Genomic DNA, 21,654 nt, shown 5'->3' on the forward strand with positions numbered 1-21,654 from the left:
GCGTCGCCCAAAGCGCTAACTCACTCAAAGTTGATCGACTGGAAAAAGTCGATAGCTAGAGCGAGATTGTCGGACGCAATCGGATGACAAGTCGCGGGGGAGGGGCGAGTTACAGGGGCGTCACAGGGTTGTTCGTGTACGGCAAGGGATTAGCCCAAGCCGTGACGCTGGGCACGCTGGGCTGGGGCTAAGGCAGACTTAGCCTCAGGCACAGAGTGTGTTGAGGCTTTAGAGTCAGGGCCGGGAGCGTGAAGGCGGTTTTGTCGGGCAACGCGGCGTTTCAATTTAGGGGCCCGGAGGCAGCCTCAGGTGACCATGTGTTCGGTACAGGACGCAGCTAGGGGGTTCGATGGCGGTTCCTGGTCGCGAGCACAGAGAGCCGTGGCGTGATCGTCGAAACACTTAACGAATCGGAAGCGCGCTTGACAGTTAGGGAATGAGTGCCCGTATTGTTGACAGTTATGGCACTGACTAGAAGTGCCTTTTTGTGGGGGGTTTCCACGGCGACACCGGATAGACCCTTATATTGTTCACACACACATGTTACTCTAGTTTTTTAAATTATAATAAATGAAAAACATCAAAAATGCATAAAGTTCAATTTATATAGATTTTACATGAATACATATAAGCATTCTGGTCAATTTATATTTCTGTCGTCGTATAAGCCGTATCTCGTACTGGTTCATCGTTTATTTCTGCTGTTATTTCTTGCGTTCCAATTCTCCATAGAGCTTATAGAAGAGATCCCAGAAGGCCATCCGGTGGTGGAAGGGCCTGCTTCTGAGCTGCAGGTCGGTGTCGATGTCCAGATACGGCCGCTTGTTACCTTCTACTGTCGACCACACGACCGGCAGCAGGTCCGTCGGCTCAGGGGTGGGGTTACTGGAACATGGAAGGCATCAAAGAACATATATACACATTGATCTCTGTAACGTTGAAGTGGTCGTGGCCTAAAGGATAAGATGCCTGCTGCAGTTTTTGTTATGCGTACTAAACATATGTTCACGAATGACTTCCACGATGAAGGAATAACATCGTGTAATCGCGAGTAGGTACCAGCACCCTGCCCCGTTCTATCGTGAAACAGTAATGCATTTCGGTCTGAAGGGTGGGGGCAGCCGTTGTACTGTAAAAACTCAAACCTTAGAACTCAGGTCAGGTGGGTGGTGGCATTTATGTACTTTGTAGATGTTTATGGATTCCTATGGGTTCAGACAGTTCTTGAGCTAGTCTAACCACCTAAGTAATAAAACAAAAGAAGAAAAATGTAAGGAGCTCAATTGTTGCATTTAGAGTTCCATCACTTAAATTGTTTATTGGTACATATGTATGTACGTATATGCATACAATACATACAATGCAACATACCCGTATTTGGCAAAATTAGCCCAAAGAGTAGTGATCCTGTCGATGATCAGTTGGTCCTCCTCGGCGATGTGCTGTCCCGGGACCGCATCCACGGCCAGCAGGTAGCCGAGCTCGTCCGCGTGCGCAGCGCCCTCCGCCGTTATGCCGAGGTACTCCTTCATGGCATTCCTGCCTCCGTCGTACGAGAACACGTAGTAATATACCTCCTTGTTACCGTCGGCCAATGACTTCTTTATAGACCGCTGGACGGCGTAGTTGAAGTAATAGTCTGATGCAAAATCTATAAACTCATCGAACTGCTTCTCGGTCAGCGTCTCGTCTCCGATGTAGAAATGTCTCACGTGGTCTTCCATATCGTTATCGGTCAAGTTGAAAGCCCGTTCCAGAAAAGCTCGAATTCCTGTCACCTCGTAGTCTTCGGGGGTCACATAAGCATGTAATGTTAGAAATTCTTTATTGGTTACTCCATAAATAGCAGGAATGTTTCTAGCCTCTAAATTTTCAGGAAAGTCGGAAAGAAAACTGTCAACTCCGTCGTATTTGTTTTCTAAGCAAGGTCTAAGAGTACCGCCTCTTAAGGTAGAGCTTTGAGAAGTGCTGGCTGCAACCACCAGGTGGGGGTCTTGATCGGCCAGAAACTTTACCGCCTCTAAGAAGTTGTCAGTTTCGAATCCCAGCTGGCTCGCTATTTCTATTGGAACACGGCTGCTAGGTTTCCTAATACCCCCAGCAAAGAAAGCAGATCCACTCTGGATGATCACCTGATTGAACAGCTTATCCTGGTCGGTCAGTAGGTGTAGCTCGACAGCGACGCCGCCAGCACTCTCTCCGAATAAGGTTATTTTAGAGGCATCTCCGCCGAACGCTTCGATATTTTCCTTAATCCATCTCAAAGCAAGAACTTGGTCCTTCATACCCTGGTTGCCGGGAAAATCAGGACTGTCCAAACATAAGAACCCATAGAGTCCGAGTCGGTAGCTGACCGATACGACGATGACGTCATGTCGGACCAGGTCGTCGAAGGAGTAGTCCCTGCCTGTCCCGCTGCCGCTAGTGAAGCCTCCTCCGTGGATCCAAACCATCACGGGGCGCTTGTTGCGCGATGTAGCCGTGTTTGGGACATAAACGTTCAGGTTCAAACACTGGAGACTACCAACTCCGACGCCCTTAGTAACTTGAGGACAAACTACGGAATCATCGTATGCTTCGAATGTCTCTTCGAAACCAGGGTGTGGTACTGATGGCTGAAAAGTAAAATGTTCTTTGATTTCGATAGAATACTACAATTATTACGAGTATTGTAATGTTAGATTGTTTATTTTAATTAATAGGTTGAGTATTGTTCTCCTGAAAGCTGGTAAGCAAACTTAACACTTTAGAACTGCTAGAGAGATCCGGCAATTTTTTGTATTTGTTTAAATATATAATAATATATAATAGGTTGGTGAAAAAGTTTATTCGCATTTTTTAAGAAAATTCACAACATTATTTTATATAGTTTATTTACATTTAACTAAAGTATGTAAGTACCATTTTGTTCGATAACTTTTTGTCATCTTGTAGAAATTTTGGGGCTTCTGATCAAAATACCGCGACAATTGGTTTTGGCATTCCTCTCGTGATGTTAACCTGACACTGCCTAAAGAATTCCGAAGAGACCGAAACATGTGGAAATCTAAAGGTGCAAGGTCAGGACTATACGGCGGATACATTAACACCTTCCAGCCAAGCTCTCTTAATTTTTGCTAAGTGGCTAAAGATGTGTGAGGTCTAGCGTTATCATGATGAAAAACCACACCCCTTCTGTTGATTAATTCCGGCCGCTTTCTCTCAGCTTCTTGCTTTAATCTCATCAGTTGCTCGCAGTAGAGTTCAGAATCGATGGTCCTGCCTGGTGGTAACAGCTCATAATGAATAATGCCCTTCCAATCCCACCACACACAGAGCATCACCTTGTTGCGAGTTAGCCCGGGATTCGCCACAATCTATGAAGCCTGACCGGCCTTTGACCACAATCTTTTTCGCACGTTCTTGTCATACGTGATCCACTTTCATTACCAGTTATCAACTTCTTAAAAAATCGTTCGGTTTCATTGCGTCGTTATTGTGATTCTTTATTAAGAATCACAAATGAGTACACGGTTCACTAGGTATCTTTCAGTAAGCTCGTGAGGTACCCAGATATCGAGCTTTTTTGTGTACCCAGTTTTTTTTCAAATGGGCCAAAACAGTTTTGTGGTCAATTCCCAGTTCTTCAGCTACGCCGTAACTACTGATATGCCGATCTTGCTCCACTTTTTCAAAAATGGCATCCATTTTATCCGTAATAGGGCGACCAGAGCGACGTGCATCTTTGACATCAAAATTTCCGGATTGAAAACGCTTAACCAAATTTGTGCTACTCGCACAGACACTGCACTATAGTAGAATTATTTTGTCCGTGCAGTTTGGGTCATAAAAAATCGGAGCGGTGAAGCGAGTATTCCACTCACGAGCCTTATGGACGGGCATAGTGATGCGCATTATTGTTGTCGATAAGCGTTATCGATAGTGTAGTTAGTTTTGTCATTTTGTGGATTAGTGATAAAAATGAAAGAAAAAATCACTAATCGAACACTTACAGTACATATCGCCGCAGCAAGTTAACGAGAACGGCAGAAATTAACACTTTGTAACTTTTTGGGATCTATTCTTATTTCAGTGAAAATTTTTAATACATTGTTGATAACAACACGTGTAAATATTATTTTGAATAAATTCTGCCGTTTTGATACAAAACAAATGAGTAGCCATTGTGTCACTAAAGAAATTCAGAGAACGAATGCATAAAAACACATTTCTCTTCGACATAATGTACTATTATTTGCAGGTAAGTACAAATGACTCATAACATAACAATGCTTCACCACCCTTCGTATACCATCCCGCCGCCGTGTACCTTTTTTTTAATTGCTAGATGGGTGGACGAGCTCACAGCCCACCTGGTGTTAAGTGGTTACTGGAGCTTATAGGCATTACTGCTTGCTTCACGGCAGAAATAGGCAGGGCCGTGGTACCTACCCGCGCGGACTCACAAGAGATCCTACCACCAGTAATTACGCAAATTATAATTTCGCGGGTTTCATTGTTTATTACACGATGTTACTCCTTCACCGTGGAAGTCAATCGTGAACGTTTGTTGAGTACGTATTTCATTAGAAAAATTGGTACCCGCCTGAGATTCGAACACCGGTGCATCGGTCAACACGAATGCATCGTACGTCTTATCCGTTAGGCCACGACGACTTCAAGACCTTCGATGACTCATTTGTTTTTATCGATAATGGCGTTGCGCCCGCGCAACATGCTCACGGCCCTAGCCAGGCTATGTTTTATGACCCAAACTGCACGGACAAAATAATTCTACTATAGGTCCATAAACATTGCAATTTTTTTTCGCGGCTTGCGTTGCATTTTTATCTTTTTTGTAGTAAAATTTTAAAATGTAGTATCGAATTTCTTCACTCATCTTGACAGTACGAAAAATAATAATAATCATACATTTTCCTAATTTGAATTTAGAATTATTTTCTTTAAAATTTAAACTTTTAATGCTACCAAAACCAGCCAGATACAAATGGTATAAATTTTTATAAATTTTTTCAAAGAGATTTATTACAAGTTCATACATACTATAATGCGAAAATACTTTTTCCCCAACCTATTATATAACGTGGTTAACGACTTTTAGTAATATTAAGACTTTGTTTTGACTATTATTTTAAATGATGAAATGTTGTTTTGATAAATATCACAAAATGTAGGGTAGACTCCGTAACGCTACAGTATAAAATGCCGGTACGTGGACAGAGTCGTGGCATTCCGTGTCAGACAGTCATTCAGTCCGTATCAGACGGTCCGTCCGTCTGTCAGTGAGTCTCTGGCAGGCAGTCAGTCAGTCAGTCAGTCGGTCTGTCGGTATGTGGAACGAAACTGTCGGTTTACCCTGTCATTGTGAAAGTTGTGTGTGTTGAGTTTCAATAATTATTATTCAAAAAGTTTTATTGACTAAACTGAGTTCAATCGAATACGAGTGATGACGGAAACTACCGCTCAGCCATCCATGGCCCGCCCCGACATCAGAAGCGGGATCAGGACTCTACTCTCACTGGCGTGACGTATTTGAACATGTTCGAAGTACAGCGGAAAAACATGATGCAGATCAGAGTACCAGTAACGGTATCTAAGATCACGGGTCAGAAATTCATCGGGAACAGACAGATGCCGATCCATGTGCTTGGTGCGCTACGGTTGATATGTACCTCGATGAACGTCTACTGGATGGTGCATAGCTCATTGTAGTCTTCAGTGGGGCCCTGAAAGGCGGTGCCTTATCATGTTGTCGCGGATTTCACACATAGGTGTCACATGGAGGCATTTGCGACTTATTTCTCGCTCGTTATGATGCGAAATTCTTGCTGTGACGCTTATCAATTTAAGCAATGGTAAGCCACAAAAGCGTGAATGCAGCATACGCACGTCGTGTAATAACGTCCGTTACCTCGATGGAAGATCTGAGCCACGAAGAAATCGTCACATCTTACGTTCTGGCTCATGTTGCCCAGTTGACTCTCGACTTAATCATATGGCATTTACTAGCGGAAATACGACACGTAACAAGCTATTGCAAGAAATTAAGGCAAGTGCAAGTCTCAAGTGAAAGTTCGATCGCAATAATAGATCTGTCATGACGAGTGGGTAGTTCCGACACGAATCGTTTTAAGCCAATGACTACTGCTAGAGTTACATGCCACTAGTGCAGTAAACCAGGACATGAAACTGTGAATTGTCGCTGAAACTTTAGAATCTGCTAGATTTAATACCAATAACACTACACGTTCGATGACTTCGGGCTCCAGCAAGCAAGCAAGTTTCCGTGGGGAAGAAAATTGACACATTTGAAGTCGTCGTGACCTGTAAGATAAGACGTCCGGTGCGTTCGTGTCTGGCGATGCGGCGGTGTTCGGGTCCCGCTGGCGGATGCCAGTTTTTCCGGTGAAGTGCGTGCTTGTGCGTGCTTGACAAGTGTTCGCGGTTGGCTTCCGCAGTGTGGGAGTAACATCGTGTAGTAGAGGTGGAACCCGCAAAATTGTAGTTTGCATGGTGGCTGGTGGTAAGATGTCTTGTGAGTCTGCACAGGTAGCCGGAGGTGAGACTTTCGCGGTCGCGGCCCACCCAGTCCGCGAGAACCGGGCAGATCGCCTCGACGGTACGGAGGCCGGCCGACGGGTCCGCCAAACGACGAGACCACGCCTCCAGCACGGAATGCCGAGATTGGAGCCTCCGCGCTCCGGCTGCACTTGAGCTAGGGCGCGCCGCCTCGTAGGAGACTGTGAGGTATCCTTGAATGACTCTGACCGCGATCGCGCGCTGCCGGCGTCGCAGCGCGGCGACGTTCTCGTGGGTAAGGACGTGGCACCAGACGGGTGCTCCGTATAGTGCCATCGACCGCACGGGTACCATCACCCTGCCTATTTCTGCCGTGAAGCAGTGGTGTATTTCGGTTTGAATGGTGGGGCAGCGGTTGTAGCTATGCTGAGACCTTGGAACTTGTATCTCGGGGTGGATGACGCGTTTGCGTTGTGGATATCTGTGGGGTCCAGTAACTACATAGCACCGGGTGGGCTGTGAGCTCGTCCATAGTCCACCCATCTAAGCAAAAACATTGCTACGAGTTGCCGCCGAGGCAAATTGATGGCGCGATGTCATCGACGGCCGCGAGCAACGCAGCAGCAGAGCGACGTGCCGGTAGCTGCGTAATATCGAGTATTTTTGGTAAATGAGAACAATCTGGTGAGTCGTATTATTTTTATTTGGATTCTGGTGCCGAATGCTCTCTTGTCAAGAAATTTATTAGCAGTAGCCTCATATTTCAGCAATTTTATGCGATGGTTCTCATAAAGGGTCTGTTGTTTTGACCAAAACTGTACGGAACAAATCCTTTGCGATGGTTTATTGCTTACTCATTTTTATGTCATGTACTACCCGATAGTTGTTTTAATCGGTTCAGTTAGATTGAGCATTCAGCGAAATAAGCACTTAAATCTAGTGTGTCCTTATTCGAAGCCCAGACTTGCGTTATTGCTGACCAAGCTCTCAATGAGCTCATGGAATTGTTCATCTTTTTTTAGATTGTTCTATCCAACGTATAAAAAGGGTGAGCCCTCTTGAGCTTTTAATAATTCGCGTGCCATACCCCCAAAGCTTTTTACTTTAAATGATACTGAAAACAAGAGATTAACCTTGACGAGACCAGAGAGCAACCGTTGGAAAGTTAGTAAAATTTGATGTTGAAATTGATGTTAAGCTTGATGATTTGATGTTGAAACTGATAACACTCATGATTACATAAATTTGCCTAAGTAGTGCTACTGACGAGACTGATGAGTGAGGTGAGAGTACCTCCATCGATTGGTACAGCGGAGACCTGAGTCTCAATGGACACTATCGTTGTGTTGGTCTATTAATGACCTGGGAGTCGCTGACTCTATATTGTGAAGTGATGTGTATTGTTTTTATCATTTGTGGTACTAGCTGCGCCGGCAGCCAGGCCATGAGCGTTCTATACGATTTTGTTGAAACTAGTGATGTAGAAGATGTAGAGTCAAATGACCACGATACAACTAACTGATTAAAGTAAGGTTGCAAGACCGTTATCGTTGATGTGTAGCGATGTAGAAACTGAAATTGATATTGACGAAATTCGCGAGATAGCATCTGAGAACATAAAAAAATGTGCGGATTATGATAAGGGGCGATTTGATAAAACAAAGGCGAAAATTTCAATTTTTTCGGTCGGTGATTTCGTTTTATTAGAAAACGAAGAGCGGAATCAAACGAAACTTGAGCCGAAGTTCAAAGGTCCATTTAGAGTAGTAGAGGTTCTGGACGGTGATCGTTATACGTTGAAAGCTTTAAACTCTAAGCGTACGTACAAATATGCACACGATAGGTTGAGGAGGATGCCAGTAGGTCATGTACCAGTCGAAGTTGATGTTGACAATGATCCTATTGAAGATGAGTGAGCCTAAGTTGTGCCCGTATTGTGTTCGACCGTACCAGTAGCTATTACGTAGTCGTGCCCGGTAGAAATCGGTGTCTCTTGAGGCAACTCAAGTAGTCCGTGGGTGCGCGGTGCGCGTTTGGCTCTGGTGGAGGTCGGGGTCTGTAAAGACCATCGTGTGTAGTCAGCGGGTGATGCACACGGGTGATTCACGCTGTGGATGCGCATCTTGAGGGCAATTGCGATTGCTGGTCGGCTGGAGAGCCGTGGCGATAGAGAGGCTTATGTGAAATTTCGATAATTTAATTGTGATTAATTAAATGGTTGAATGAATAAACGACGGTGGTACAAGGCTCTGATCATCTTCTGCTCTTTAATTTGCTCTAGTAGTTTATTGTGATCAATTATTTCTGTTTACTTGAAAATTTTCTAAGCTTTTACTATGTGTGTGTGTGCTTATTGAGCATTAATGAAATTTTTCAGTTGTATCGTGTGTCGCTAATAATTGGGTAATTAAATTATCTGCTCACACAGGTTAAAGATCTTGTTGAAAACTAACGTTATGGTTTGTAATGAAACGAATCCCAATCCTCAATCGTGAATGAATCAGGATTGGCCGAGACGAAACCTGTTTGATATTGCAGAAGGTTGTTTTCCTTGCAGGAGCATCACATAGGGACGTGTGACGTGTCAGAATGGCCGTGTCGTGGTTAACGACTTTTAGTAATATTAAGACGTTGTTTTGACTATTATTTTAAATGATGAAATGTTGTTTTGATAAATATCACAAAATGTAGGGTAGACTCCGTAACGCCACAGTATAAAATGGCGGTACGTGGACAAAGTCGTGGCATTCCGTATCAGACAGTCATTCAGTCTGGCAGTCAGTCAGTCAGTCGGTCTGTCGGTATGTGGAACGAAACTGTCGGTTTACCCTGTCATTGTGAAAGTTGTGTGTGTTGAGTTTCAATAATTATTATTCAAAAAGTTTTATTGACTAAACTGAGTTCAATCGAATACGAGTGATGACGGAAACTACCGCTCAGCCATCCCTGGCGCACGACGACATATATATATATATATACGCCGCAAAAATTTACATATACGTCGACAGGTTAGAGCCCCGTGAGCTCACCTACTCATTCTGTGAATCTAGTATTAACCCTTCGAGGCTACTAGAATGGGTAGGAAAAAAATTTATCGTACTCACCCCGAAAGGATTGTTCTCGTCGACTAGTGCGTACGGTATGCCCAAAAACTTCGAGAACTTTCCATTTTCGGACCTCAGTCCCCTGATGAGGCCCCGCTGAGTATCAACAAGCGGGTCTATCCTCAACCGGGCAGCCACTGCTGACAACAAGCCCAAAAGAGCAACCAATCGCAGCATACTTGCACTGGAAATGCGCTGTTTGTGCGCTGTCAGATATTTTATATAAGACCTGTATCTCAAAATGATAACGGAGCAACAATCTCCGTGAAATCAAATTATTTTTTTTTTTTTTTTTTTTTTTTTTATGATTGAAAGTTTACTGGTGGCCCGAAGGCCTTTCCAGTTTCACAAGGACAGGTGGGCGAGCAAAGGCTCAGCCAAGAGGGGTGGGATTTGCTAACAATTGCCCGAGCGCCTCCGAAGGAGACCTAACAACTCAAGAGCAATTGTTTCGCGAATGAATCTACTACCGGATCGGAATCGCGACCCGCTGAGAAGATCCGGCGAGAAACTCAGCGGGCTGATGCATGGGTTAGGTTGCACGTCGACCTCTTTGTCGAGTTCGACGAGTACGGTTACGTTACGGTTCCTAAGCCTGCTCCTAGTATTAGAGCTGAAGGCATCTAATGCAAAGGTTATTGGATCTGATGGATCCGTAAGGACGTGTCTAGGGCGTCGACGGTGACTGGCTCCTGCATGATCAGGATTCGGGGAGTAGTCAGCGGCGGCAACGATAAGGCGATTATCATGACGCATAGCCTTATCGAAGTATCGTTCCGACGCTGACTTCATGTATTTCCGAATTGATTCGAGGCCCAGGTCGTCGTGTAGGTCAACGTTCCTCACGAACCACGGAGCCCCGACAGCTAACCTGCAAAAGCGGGATTGTAGGGATTGGAGGGTGTCTATGTGTGTGCGGGCCGCGTGAGCGAACACCACACTCGCGTAAGTCATGACGGGCCTTATGCAAGTTTTGTAAAGTGTCACCTTGTTCCGAAGGGACATTTTACTCCGCTTACAGATCATGGGGTAGAGTCTACCGAGAATAAACGCGGCACGGTCACGGACTGATTTTATATGCGGGCGGAATGTCATCGATGCATCCAGGGTAACGCCCAGGTACTTGACCTTCCTAGCCCAGGGTATGGGTTGTCTAAAGAGAGTAATCGGGGGTGTGAGATTCCTCCTCCTAATCCGGGAGGAAATCCGTGTGGAGCTTCCCCTCTGAAATAGCACCGCAGTACTTTTCGCTGGGTTGATGTCTATGCGCCATTTTCGGAACCACTGTCCTAGGGCTAGGGCTGCGCTCTGAAGCTTCTTCGCGATTAGGGACTTATTTCTACTAGAATAGTAAACAGTCGTGTCGTCGGCGAATAAAGCTAAATGGGTCGGCGGCGACCGGGGAATATCGTTGACGAATAAGCTAAATAGGAGGGGTGAGAGGACAGAGCCTTGCGGGACTCCAGCTGTGAGAGGTCGTGGGGAGGAGCGGGTTCCCTCGACTCGATATCGAAAAGAGCGGTTCGACAAGAAGTCCCGTATGATGAGCACGAGACTATCCGGCACGCCCATGTTGAATAGTTTGAAAATCAAACCATTGTGCCAGACTTTGTCGAACGCTTTTGCGACGTCGAAGAAGAGAGCTCCCGTGTATAACGGTTTTGGTCGATTAATCCCCACAAGAATGTGCTCCGTGAGGCGGTGCACCTGTTGAACGCATGAGTGATTTGTACGGAATCCGAATTGTTCATCGATGAGAATGCCCTTGGATGAGACGAAGTCTCTGAGGCGTTTGTAAAGCAGACGCTCATACAGTTTGCCTAGAGACATGAGGAGGCTAATCGGGCGGTAGCTCGTCGGATGATTTTTTGGTTTACCGGGTTTATGTATGCCGATAACGTCCGCTTCTTTCCACACCGCGGGAAAGATACAGTTCGCCATAGCGGCATTGAAAATAGATGCCAACATCACGATGAGTTGGACGGGTAGAAGTTTAATAACGCGGTTAGATATACCGTCGGAACCGGGAGCCTTGCGAGGACGTAGGTCTTTGATCAAGTCTTTAACTTCCATCGGGGTGACGGGTGGTAACGCATCCGAGGGTGGCAAGGAGGCTCTGCGTTCAACCTCACTGTCTACTAATTCTACATGAACAGGGTCCACGGATTGAGTGCTGGGCGTGCACTGGGTTTGCAATGTATCGGCCAGCAGCTCTGCTTTTTCATCATCATCGAACGCCGCGAGTCGGCCTGAGGGGCCTATGAGGGGGGGCATAGTTACTACCGTATCCGATTTGAGAGTACGAGCTAAGCGGTAGTAAGACCTTTGGGAGGGCGCGAGTCTTTCTAAGAAATCAGACCATCTGGCATCTCGGACTTCGGCGATGCGAGACTTTACGTCGCGTTGTAGGGCACGCATTCGAATACGATTATCCACGGTAGGATACCTATCGTAGGCGCGGATCGAGGCGTTCTTAGCTCTAAGGAGTTCCCTAATATCGTCGGGCAATTTGAAGCGGTGAAGGAAGTCCTCCGCTACAACTTGCTTCGATGACCTATCTAATGTCGAGGTGATGTGTGACGTTAAGATGTCTATGGCTTCAGCGGTATCCTGAGGAGACGGGGTAGAGTCCGGGCTCAACGGGAGCAATGGTGGATCAGATTCAGCCAAGCTGATGCCCAGCGTGTGCCAATCCACCACAATCCTCGTGACGGGAACGGAATCGGGAGCGCGACCGAGCTTCATAACGACGGGACGATGGTCTGAATCTAACTCTGAAACTACTTCGATCGAGTGTAAGCGCAGAGTTACGTTTTTTAATAACGCTATGTCGAGTATATCCGGGCGATGCGCGATATTTAGCGGGTAGTGAGTCGGGGTTAGCGGAGCGACGATATCGAAGGCGAGATCATCGACTAACGCGTCAAGCCGCCTGCCATTCGGTGTTGTGGTGTGTGAGTTCCACCTGACGTGTTTACAATTTAGGTCGCCCGCCAGAATGACAGAGCTTCCCATGCCGAGCAGCGCCTCGATATCACTGCTTAGAACGATCTTATCCGGTGGAAGATAAACGGACGCGATAACGATCGGCGCGTGTCCAGTCAGTGAGATTCGGCATACTGATGCTTCGATGTTAGAAAGCGCGGGGGGGTCGAGTGGGACGCAGTGCAGGGCTCGTCTATAGTAAATGACGGTACCACCACCACGAGCAGTGAGCCTGTCGTTCCTAACCATGTTATAGTTCGCGATTTTAGGGTCGCGGCGCGCGGGCTTAAGCAGGGTCTCCTGCACCAAAAAGATGTCAATTTGATGGTCACGCAAAAAATCACAAACCTGATCACGTTGATTTGCGAGACCGTAAGCGTTAAAAAATCCTATCGTTACGGATAGGGGCTTTATTCTACTTATGTACGCCATTGATTACCGGCGGAGCGAGGGGAGGACGTACGTATTTAACGACGCGTATACGTCAGCGTATTCTTGCACAACGGCGATGAAGTGTTGTGCAGTGGAGGCGGCGCGAATGGCGTCACCCAAAGCATTAACACGCTCAAAGTTGATCGACTGAAAAAAGTCGATCGCTAGAGCGAGATTGTCGGACGCGGTCGGAGTGCTGGTCGCGGGGGAGGAACGAATCACGGGGGAGGGACGTATCGCGGGGACGGGACGAATCGCGGGGGAGGGAGCTACAGCCGTGTTCGTGTACGGCAACGGTTTAGCCCAGGCCGAGCCGCTGGGCACCGGCGCCGGCACGAAGGCAGGCTTAGCCTTCGGCACAGAGGGTGCCGTGGCTTTGATGTCAGGGCCGGAAGCTCGGAGGCGGTTTTGACGCGCGACGCGGCGATTTATTTTAGGGGCTCGGGGGCATCCACGGTAATTCGCGGGGTGACCCTGTGTTCGGCACAGGACGCAGCTAGGTGGTTCTGTCGCGGTTTTTTGATCGCGAGTGCAAAGAGTCGTGGCGTGATCGTCCAAACACTTGACGCATCGAGGGCGCGCGTGACAATTACGGGAAGAATGCCCGTACAACTGACAATTGTGGCACTGGCTCGGAGTGCCTTTTTTATGAGGGGTTTCCACGGTGATTCCGGAAAGCCTACAGACAGTTCGGACGTTAAAGATTTTCTTACCCTCGGGGGTAGACTGGAGGGCGACGAGAACCATATTATATGGCTCCCTCCCGCGTCCTGTGTGCATGCGGTGCACGGAGTTTACGGGTAGGCCTTGTTCGAGTAGGTCGGCCTTTACGAGCTCGGCATCTAACTCCTTGGGGATGCCACGTATGACTGCACGGAGCTCACGCTCCTCCTGGAGCGTATACGTATGATAACTTATACGCTCCTTTCGGAGGTAGCTTGAGAGGGCCCTATGGTCGTCGGGTGTTGCTACTTTTATCTGTATCCCGTTCGCGAGGTTACGGGCACTGACAAAATTTATGTTTTTGGCCTTAAGGGCCAGGGAGATACGGTCCCAAGCAGCCTTCTCTTGAAGAATCAACGGAGGAGGGGCCTGATTTCTCGTTTGTGCCACCGGGCGCGGCGACGGCGTGGCACGGGGACAGGGAGCGACAGGGGTCGGAGGGCGGGGGCGCGACGCGTTCGCGGCTTTGCTTATTTTAGCGGCCGCGGAAGCTCGGGACTCCGCGGCGCGCTTCTTACCCTTTTGCACGAGAGTGAATCCATCTGTTAATGAGGCGGGAACGAGGTCAACCTCCATATCCGAGTCAGAGTCGGAGGACGAGGAGGAAGGCGTGGGAGCGGCGGACGCGACGGAGGCCGCAGACGATCGCTGAGGTAGAACGGAAGCTGCCGCGGTAGACGCGGGAGTTTTTCGCGACAGTATGGGGGACACGGGTGTGCTGGGCGCGACGGAGGCTGCGGTGTACGGCGCGGGAGTTTTGCGCGCGCTTGCAGGGGACGCGGGAACGGCAGGCGTGGCGGAAACGGCGGGCGCGGCGGGCACGGCAGAACAGTTCACGGCGCGTTTAGCTTTGTAAGCTAAAAATTCTGATTCGAGGGCCGGGTATTTCTCGCTTAAGAATTCCGCGAGCAGTGTGTTGGTTGGAGAAAACTCCATTTCTTCGGACTGCCCAGGGGGGGCTGCCCCGGGACTTAAACACGCGCTCGCCTTGCGGCGAGGCCCCTGCGTCGGTAACACTAAATTGGCCGAAGCGATTCTAGGAATTTTAGAAATTTTAGTGAATAGAATAAATAGAATAGAATTAGAGTGAATAGAACCACTGCACAGTTTCCGGGCGGCAATGCCTTGTAATTAGGCGCAGGTACAAATTCCGAGAAACACTTGGGCCACAGATGTGCCACGAACAATGATCTATTATCACCGGTAGTCACTTCCGACAAAACACTTGGACGCCAGATGTGCCACGAACCGAGGTCGGGCAATCGAACGAACAATGAGCACGTCCACGCGCGTCGGTTGCTCAAATCGGAGTGAAATCAAATTAGTCTGATATGCATTGTCACTCAGCCGTAATCGTCTCTTATCGATAGGATCTCTGATATTCTATATCTTTTCTGCATAATTAGATCTCTTATTGATAAGAATTCGAAAGTCGTTGGTTGAAATGTAATTTTAATTAGTAAATGTTGTCCAAAAACCGTACATATCATGGTCAATTAGGTGAGTCTTCAAACATTTGAAGAACTCACCGTTAATCGTCGATCATCGTTAATCGATCAATACTTATCGTCTCTGTGAATGCAAGCCCGCCGCGCCATACATTACCACCTAAGTACTCACATGTGCGCAGATCGAGAGAAAGAGAAAGCTATATTTATCACTCGGTCACAGGCTAGAGAGTCACCCGGCTTGTCAGAGTCTATCCCTCCACTCGTTCCTGATGCTACCGATGCAGCGAGTGACGAGACTCCCGCTCTTGATGGATGCGGTGCTGAAGAACCTCTCCTCAGAAGGCGAAGAGTATGAGGCATGCATGCATGCACTGGCTACTCTGAACAATGTAAGTTTAATACTAATGCAACGTGATCTATATTTTACGTGGTTATTAATCTTCATCCGGGGAATTAGGGATTACGCTCATGTCTGACATCTATGCTAAAGACTAATGCCGTAGACCAGCCTTTCCCAAAGTGATCGATAACGCCCCCTTGTGGCCGCTGCAGGCCTAAAAGGGGGGGTAAGAGACCCAGAAAAAAGGGGGGCGTTGTGTAGAGGCCTGGGACGCGATTTTTAATTTCATCTAGGAGGGGACTCTTGGACACCGACTGAGCTTTCAACTCTCGACTACAACTTGTGAACATCAACTAATTTTAATTAAGATATTGCTCAAACTAATTCAGTTCGATATTCCTCTCCGCGTAGTTCATATATCTGTCCTGTTTTATTGAATAAATAAAATAAAAATTGAAATTGAAATTGAAATTGAATTGAAAATAAGAATTGATAAAATTGCTGAAAACATTGCAGATTCATTGTGCAATCATCTGAGGACTAGTCGATTCTCAATTCAGCTGGTCGAGTCCACTTTACTAACTAATAAAGCATTGTTACGTGAGGCTTATAAAATATGAGAAAATATGTGAAGAACAATTGTTTGCTGGAAATTTAGAGACCGATACAAAAGGCGAAACCATATTCAAATACATTGGAAAAGTATTGTGATGAGAAAGAGATTCTGTCGAAAAAGATTATATCAGTTGCTACGGATGGCGCTTCGGCTATGACAGGGTACCATAAAAGTTTCATAGTGTACTTATAAAATAAAAGTCCTGATGTCCTTGCTGTACATTGCGTTATTCATAGACAACGTTTGGTTGCTAGAAATTTAAGTGAACTACTATTTCAATCAGTGCAATATGTCATCAAAGCACTCAATAAAATCCGTAACAGCTCTTTAATTGAGAGATTATTATCATCAGCTTTGTTACTAAAGGCGAAGATTTGGCTATCAAGAGACAACTAATTGTCTGACTCGATTTTACAACCTGTCTGACTCTGTGATAGAATTCTTGGAAACTAAAGATACAGAATTGCGCAACCAGCTCATTACATACATGATAGACCTGTATAAATTGTTCAACGACATGAATCTCCAACTGCAAGGCGATGAACTAAATTTAATTAAAAACAAAAAATGACCGCAGTCAAACTGTTTCTGCACAAAAAGAATATGGGCAGATGTGAGTTTCACAATCATCCGAATTTATCAGTATCCTGCAGTAACGACGTCTTGTTTGAATACTGCCAACATTTGAAAAAGTATGTTGGCTACAAAATCCATTCCCGCAATCTTACCCTGGATTGCTGTCAAGAATCGTTGAACGATCCCATCGTCATATTTGTGTGAAGGTGGATTTAGTGCTGTGGCAACGCTGCTTACTAAAAAGGGAAATCGTTTGCATGCAACGTGGCGACTTGTGGCTGTTCTTGAGTAAATTGGAACCTTGATATCAACAAACTTATTAAACAGCATCAGATTCATCCTACACATTAGTTTTTATATTAGAATCGATTATGTATGTTTTATTTTGAATAAAAGATACTCTGAATACTATAGAGTTGCGTTTCAATAATCATTTTCATTGGCAGGTGTAGCCCGTAAGAGTTCACTTGAGACCTCGCCGTTGTGTACTGCCGCCTACTGCGCTCAGGTATCAAGTTAACTCTTGCGGGTTATAGTAAAAGTCTCGTTTAGAAGAATATTTAATCTTCGCTAATATAGCTTGCAATAATTAATTTAATTTGAAGTTATAGTAGTTTTTAAGTAAGTGAAAAAATGGGGGCGCTAAAAAATAATTTACTCTCAAAGTGGGCAGTAGACAAAAAAAGTTTGGGAGCCCCTGATCTAGATGTAGAATGTAGCATTGTATCAATATTGGTTCAAATAAATGTGTAATAAGCATTTGATTTTACTTTATTATGAAGTAAACAACCTATTTATTAAAACAATCATTATTAGGTCTTAAAGGTATCATTTCTAAACTAAATATTATATTATGTACACTAAAATTAAATTGAACTACTGTATAAACATAAGATACGAACAGGCTTGGAATGGATCCATGATTTTCATCTCTGTCACGGAACGGAGGGGAGGGATTTGATAACATCTGCCCGCGCACCTCCAAAAGAGACTTAACAACTCAAGAGCAGCTGCTTCGCGAATGAATCTACTATCGATCGGGTCGCCAACCCGCTGAGAAGATCTGTTAAATAGTTTGAATAACAAACCGTTTTGCCAAATTTTTCGAACGCTTTTGCGACGTTGAAGAAGAGGGCTCCCGTATTAATCGGTTTACGTCAGTTAAGCTCAACGAGAAGGTGCTCCGTGAAGCGGTGCACCTGTTGTAGGCATGAGTGATTCGTGCGGAATCCAAATCGTTCATCCATAAGAATGCTCTTGGAGGAGACGAAATCTCTGAGGCGATTGTAAAGTAGACGCATGTACAGTTTTTCTAGAGACATGAGGTTTTTTTTCTTCCCTTTTCCTCTGCTAGGGTGCAAAGCTTTAAAGGCCAGAACATAAAGTCTTTCATGTTTTGTTACTTATTCTACGGTCTCTCTCAAGCATTCCGTCCTCTATTACCATTCCAGTTCTATCATTTATCCCTCTCGTACTTTCATTCTTCTCACACATGCTTTAATTCTATAATTAACGGGGGTCTAGGAGTGTATCGGAAGGGTTGTTTACTTTTTATTTCAGTTTCTTAATCTAATTAATTAGTAGAGAGTTAGAATTTTCTTACTGACTATATCTTACGCTATTCTTAAAACAACTATTTATTTTAACTTATTTAATTAATGCTATTCTACAATATGCTCACGATATTGTGATAGCATAGTTTTTAATCTTTGTTTTTCTTATTCACTACTTTTACTATTTGTACAGCATAATATATAAACAGTTCCTTAACATACTTTTCAGCAATTAATCTACACAATTTTTTCTTATTTACACTTATATTTATTTTATTTTCGAGCTCGAACCTCTGCTTTCCAAAAATGGGACAACAAGTCAGCAGTGTTCGACCGTTTCCGGCATGCCAGGTTCACAGGCACACGAAGGGTCCCCCTTACGCTTGAACCTAGCCAAGTATTCGGAGAACCCTCCGTGCCCCGTAGTGAACTGGGTAATGTGCCCAGTTATCCTCATTTTTCTTACAGTGCTGTACGCTGCTACTGCATCCGGAAAAAATAGCTTGGTAACTGGTGCTCTGTCACTATCCCGGTATCGCCTGTTCCATTCGTCAAGCGAACCACCCCGGATAATTCGCTTGACGTATGAAACGGGACACAGGTCGTAATGTTCTGCCTGTCTGTCATTTTCGACAGCAGAGCGGCTTCCTTAGCAAGTTGATCTGCTCGCTCGTTTCCCTCCAACCCCGCGTGTGATTTTATCCAATATAGGGCAACGGTCTTATTTTGCAATGTGCATTGTTTCAGCATGTTTCTGGTGTCTACGGCTAGTGGATGGAGGGAACCGTGATTAGTGACTGTGAGGAATGCCGCTTTGCTGTCGCTAAAGACTCCAAAAGTAGACCCGTTTCGGAGCTGGGCTTCTTTGACTGCATAATTTAGAGCCAAAAGTTCGGCCTGATAAACGGTGCAATAGGGTGCGAGAGCAAGCTTGTGGGACCATATTTCGGCCTCACCATCCCAAATGGATAAAGCGGCCCCAACTCGGCCCTCAATCTTGCTCCCATCCGTGAAGATTCTCACATCAAGGTGGTTGAGGGTGTTATATTGTTCCTCGTCTACCAGATTGCCAAACTCCAGACTCAGTTGCTCTGCGGGATGAGGGGCGTTCATTGCTGATGACATTCGCTCGATCTCCCTGTCCCCAAGCCATGACTGGCATACTCCCTTCTTGGCCTCATATAGAGAGGCTGCCTCTCGAACTCGGAGATCCAAAGGGAATATCCCAGCCATTAACAGTGCCGAGTTCAGGGAGACCGTGCGATATGCCTTACAAAGTTTTTGAGCGATGCCCCTTTGGATGACATTAAGTTGTTTTGTGCCCATAGCTTATACACGGATTCGTGCCATGCTGCAGCCGCGTACAGCACCGTAGGCTCCACTACCGCCACATATATTACTCTGATAACTTCAGGACTCAACCCCAACCAACTCTGGCTGTACATGCGAGGATCTTAAACATTCCTATAGCGTTTCTACATACATTCCTGACGTGTGTGTTGAATGTGAGTTTATTGTCGATGGTGAGCCCCAAGACTTCGACTTTACTAGCTGTTTTTCGGAGTTCCGTGAGAATACCATCACCTGTTTCATTTTTATCTTTAGATGAGACCATTATTGAGTGTAATGTGGCGCTTTTTGGAGATTGTCTCCCCGGCTGTGATACCACCATATCCGCATAAGTCGCTGTCTGATTCTGGAATATGTGTTTCAGCACTTCCATCTTTTCGGAGGTTTCTCTTAGGAGACTGCAATTTTCTTCCAGCTTTTTCTTTAACTCATTTAAGGTCGCATTCTGACCTTTATCCTTTTCCCTAGTCTCTGTTTCTTTCTCTTTATGCGTTACCTTCTCCTCTACTTTCATGAGGAGGTATCGGGTTGACTAGTCGGAAGATTTTTCGGTTTATGGGGTTTATATATACCGATAACGTCCACTTCTTTCCACACCGCAGGAAAGATGCAATTCGTCATAGGCATTGAAAATAAATGCCATCATCAGGATGAGTTGGGCGGGTAGAAATTTAATAGCACGATTAGATACATATACTATCAGAACGAGGAGCCTTACGAGGACGTAGGTTTTTGATCAGGTCTTCGACTTCCATCGGGGTAACGGGTGGTAACGCGTCCGAAGTTGGCAAAGACGCTCTGCGTTCGACCTCACTACTACTACTAATTTTAGATGAACAGAGTCCGCGGATTGAGGGCTGGGGATGCACTGGGCTTGCAGTGAATCGGCCAGCAATTCTCTTTTTAGTCGTAATCGTATGCCGCGAGTCGACCTGAAGGGCCTATAAGGGGAAGCTTAGATACTACCATATTCGATTTGAGACTCCTAGCTAAATGGTAGTAAGATCATTGGGAGGACGCGAGGCCTTCTATGAAACTAAGCCGCCTGGCATTTTGGATTTTGGCGACGCTAGATTTTACGTCGCGTTGTAGGGCATGCATTCGAATATAATTTTTCTCGGTAGGATACCTATCGTAAGCCTGGATCGAGGTGCTCTTGGCTCTAAGGAGTTCCCTGTCATCGACGGGCAATTTGAATCGGTGAAGAAAGTCCTACGCTACATCTTGCTTCGGTGACCTATCTAATATCTAGATGATGTGTGACGTTACGATGTCTATGGCTTCAACGCTATCCTGGGGGGACGGGGTAGATTCCGGGCTAAGCTAAGGCTAAGAGGTCCTTACTACATACAAAATTAAAATTTTTGCGGGTTTGATTTTTATTACACGATGTTATTCCTTCACAGTGGAAGTCAATCGTGAACATTTGTTAAGTACGTATTTCATTAGAAAAATAGTACCCGCCTGCGGGATTTGAACATCGTTGCATCGCTAGATACGAATGCACCGAACGTCTTATCCTTTAGGCCACGATGACTTCATAATGTATGCACAGAGTCAAGTTTTTTAATAATGATATTTCGAGTATATCCGGACGATGGCGATATTTAGCAGGCAGTGAATCGAGGTGGAACGACGATATCGAAGTTGAGATCGAGACGTCTACCGTTGGGGATTGTGGTATGCGAGTTCCACCTGATGTGTTTACAATTCAGGTCGCCCGCCAGAATGACGGAGCATTCCATGCCGAGCGCCTCAATGTCACTGCTTACAACGATCTTATCAGGTGAAGATAAGCGGACGCGATGACGATCGACGAGTATCCCGTCAGTGAGATTTGGCACACTAATGCTTTGATGTTAGCAAGCGCAGAGGATACCACCATCGGTACCACGAGCGGTAAGTCTGTCATTCTTAACCATGTTATAGTTCGCATTTTTAGGATCGCGACGCGCGGGCTTCTGTCGGGCAGGGTCACCTGTACTAGGGAAATGTCAATATGATG

The 21,654-nt window shown here is 45.8% G+C and overlaps 2 protein-coding genes across 4 annotated transcripts; both read right to left on the bottom strand.

Moving 5' to 3' along the window:
• Positions 1-583: 583 nt before the first annotated feature.
• LOC101740989 (esterase FE4) lies at positions 584-15,069 on the bottom strand. 3 transcript variants are annotated; one of them, XM_021353267.3, is made up of 4 exons: positions 14,965-15,069; positions 9,624-9,852; positions 1,372-2,615; positions 584-885 (listed from the first exon to the last, which is right to left on the bottom strand). In XM_021353267.3, the coding sequence occupies exons 2-4, from the start codon at positions 9,798-9,800 to the stop codon at positions 705-707; spliced, it is 1,602 nt and encodes a 533-aa protein (XP_021208942.1). In that variant the 5' UTR covers positions 9,801-9,852; positions 14,965-15,069; the 3' UTR covers positions 584-704. The 3 variants fall into 3 exon arrangements, with proteins under 3 accessions (XP_021208942.1, XP_062526726.1, XP_062526727.1); XM_062670742.1 differs by having other exon boundaries at positions 9,624-9,829; positions 14,965-15,060; XM_062670743.1 differs by having other exon boundaries at positions 9,624-9,858; positions 14,965-15,059.
• A 3,710-nt stretch (positions 15,070-18,779) lies between these two features.
• LOC119629006 (uncharacterized) lies at positions 18,780-19,625 on the bottom strand. Its single transcript, XM_038013311.1, has one exon. The coding sequence runs from the start codon at positions 19,623-19,625 to the stop codon at positions 18,780-18,782; it is 846 nt and encodes a 281-aa protein (XP_037869239.1).
• Positions 19,626-21,654: the final 2,029 nt, after the last annotated feature.

The sequence above is a fragment of the Bombyx mori genome, chromosome 10 (genome assembly GCF_030269925.1).
Source record: "Bombyx mori chromosome 10, ASM3026992v2".
NCBI lineage: Eukaryota > Metazoa > Arthropoda > Insecta > Lepidoptera > Bombycidae > Bombyx > Bombyx mori.

Bases quoted from the DNA above. Each gene is read 5' to 3' on its own strand.
- LOC119629006 (XM_038013311.1), bottom strand. From the start codon at position 19,625: ATGGGCACAAAACAACTTAATGTCATCCAAAGGGGCATCGCTCAAAAA.
- LOC101740989 (XM_021353267.3), bottom strand. From the start codon at position 9,800: ATGCTGCGATTGGTTGCTCTTTTGGGCTTGTTGTCAGCAGTGGCTGCC. The intron at 2,616-9,623 runs GTGAGTACGATA...TTTACTTTTCAG, and splicing joins ACGAGAACAATCCTTTCGGG to CCATCAGTACCACACCCTGG. The intron at 886-1,371 runs GTATGTTGCATT...TCCATGTTCCAG, and splicing joins GCTAATTTTGCCAAATACGG to TAACCCCACCCCTGAGCCGA.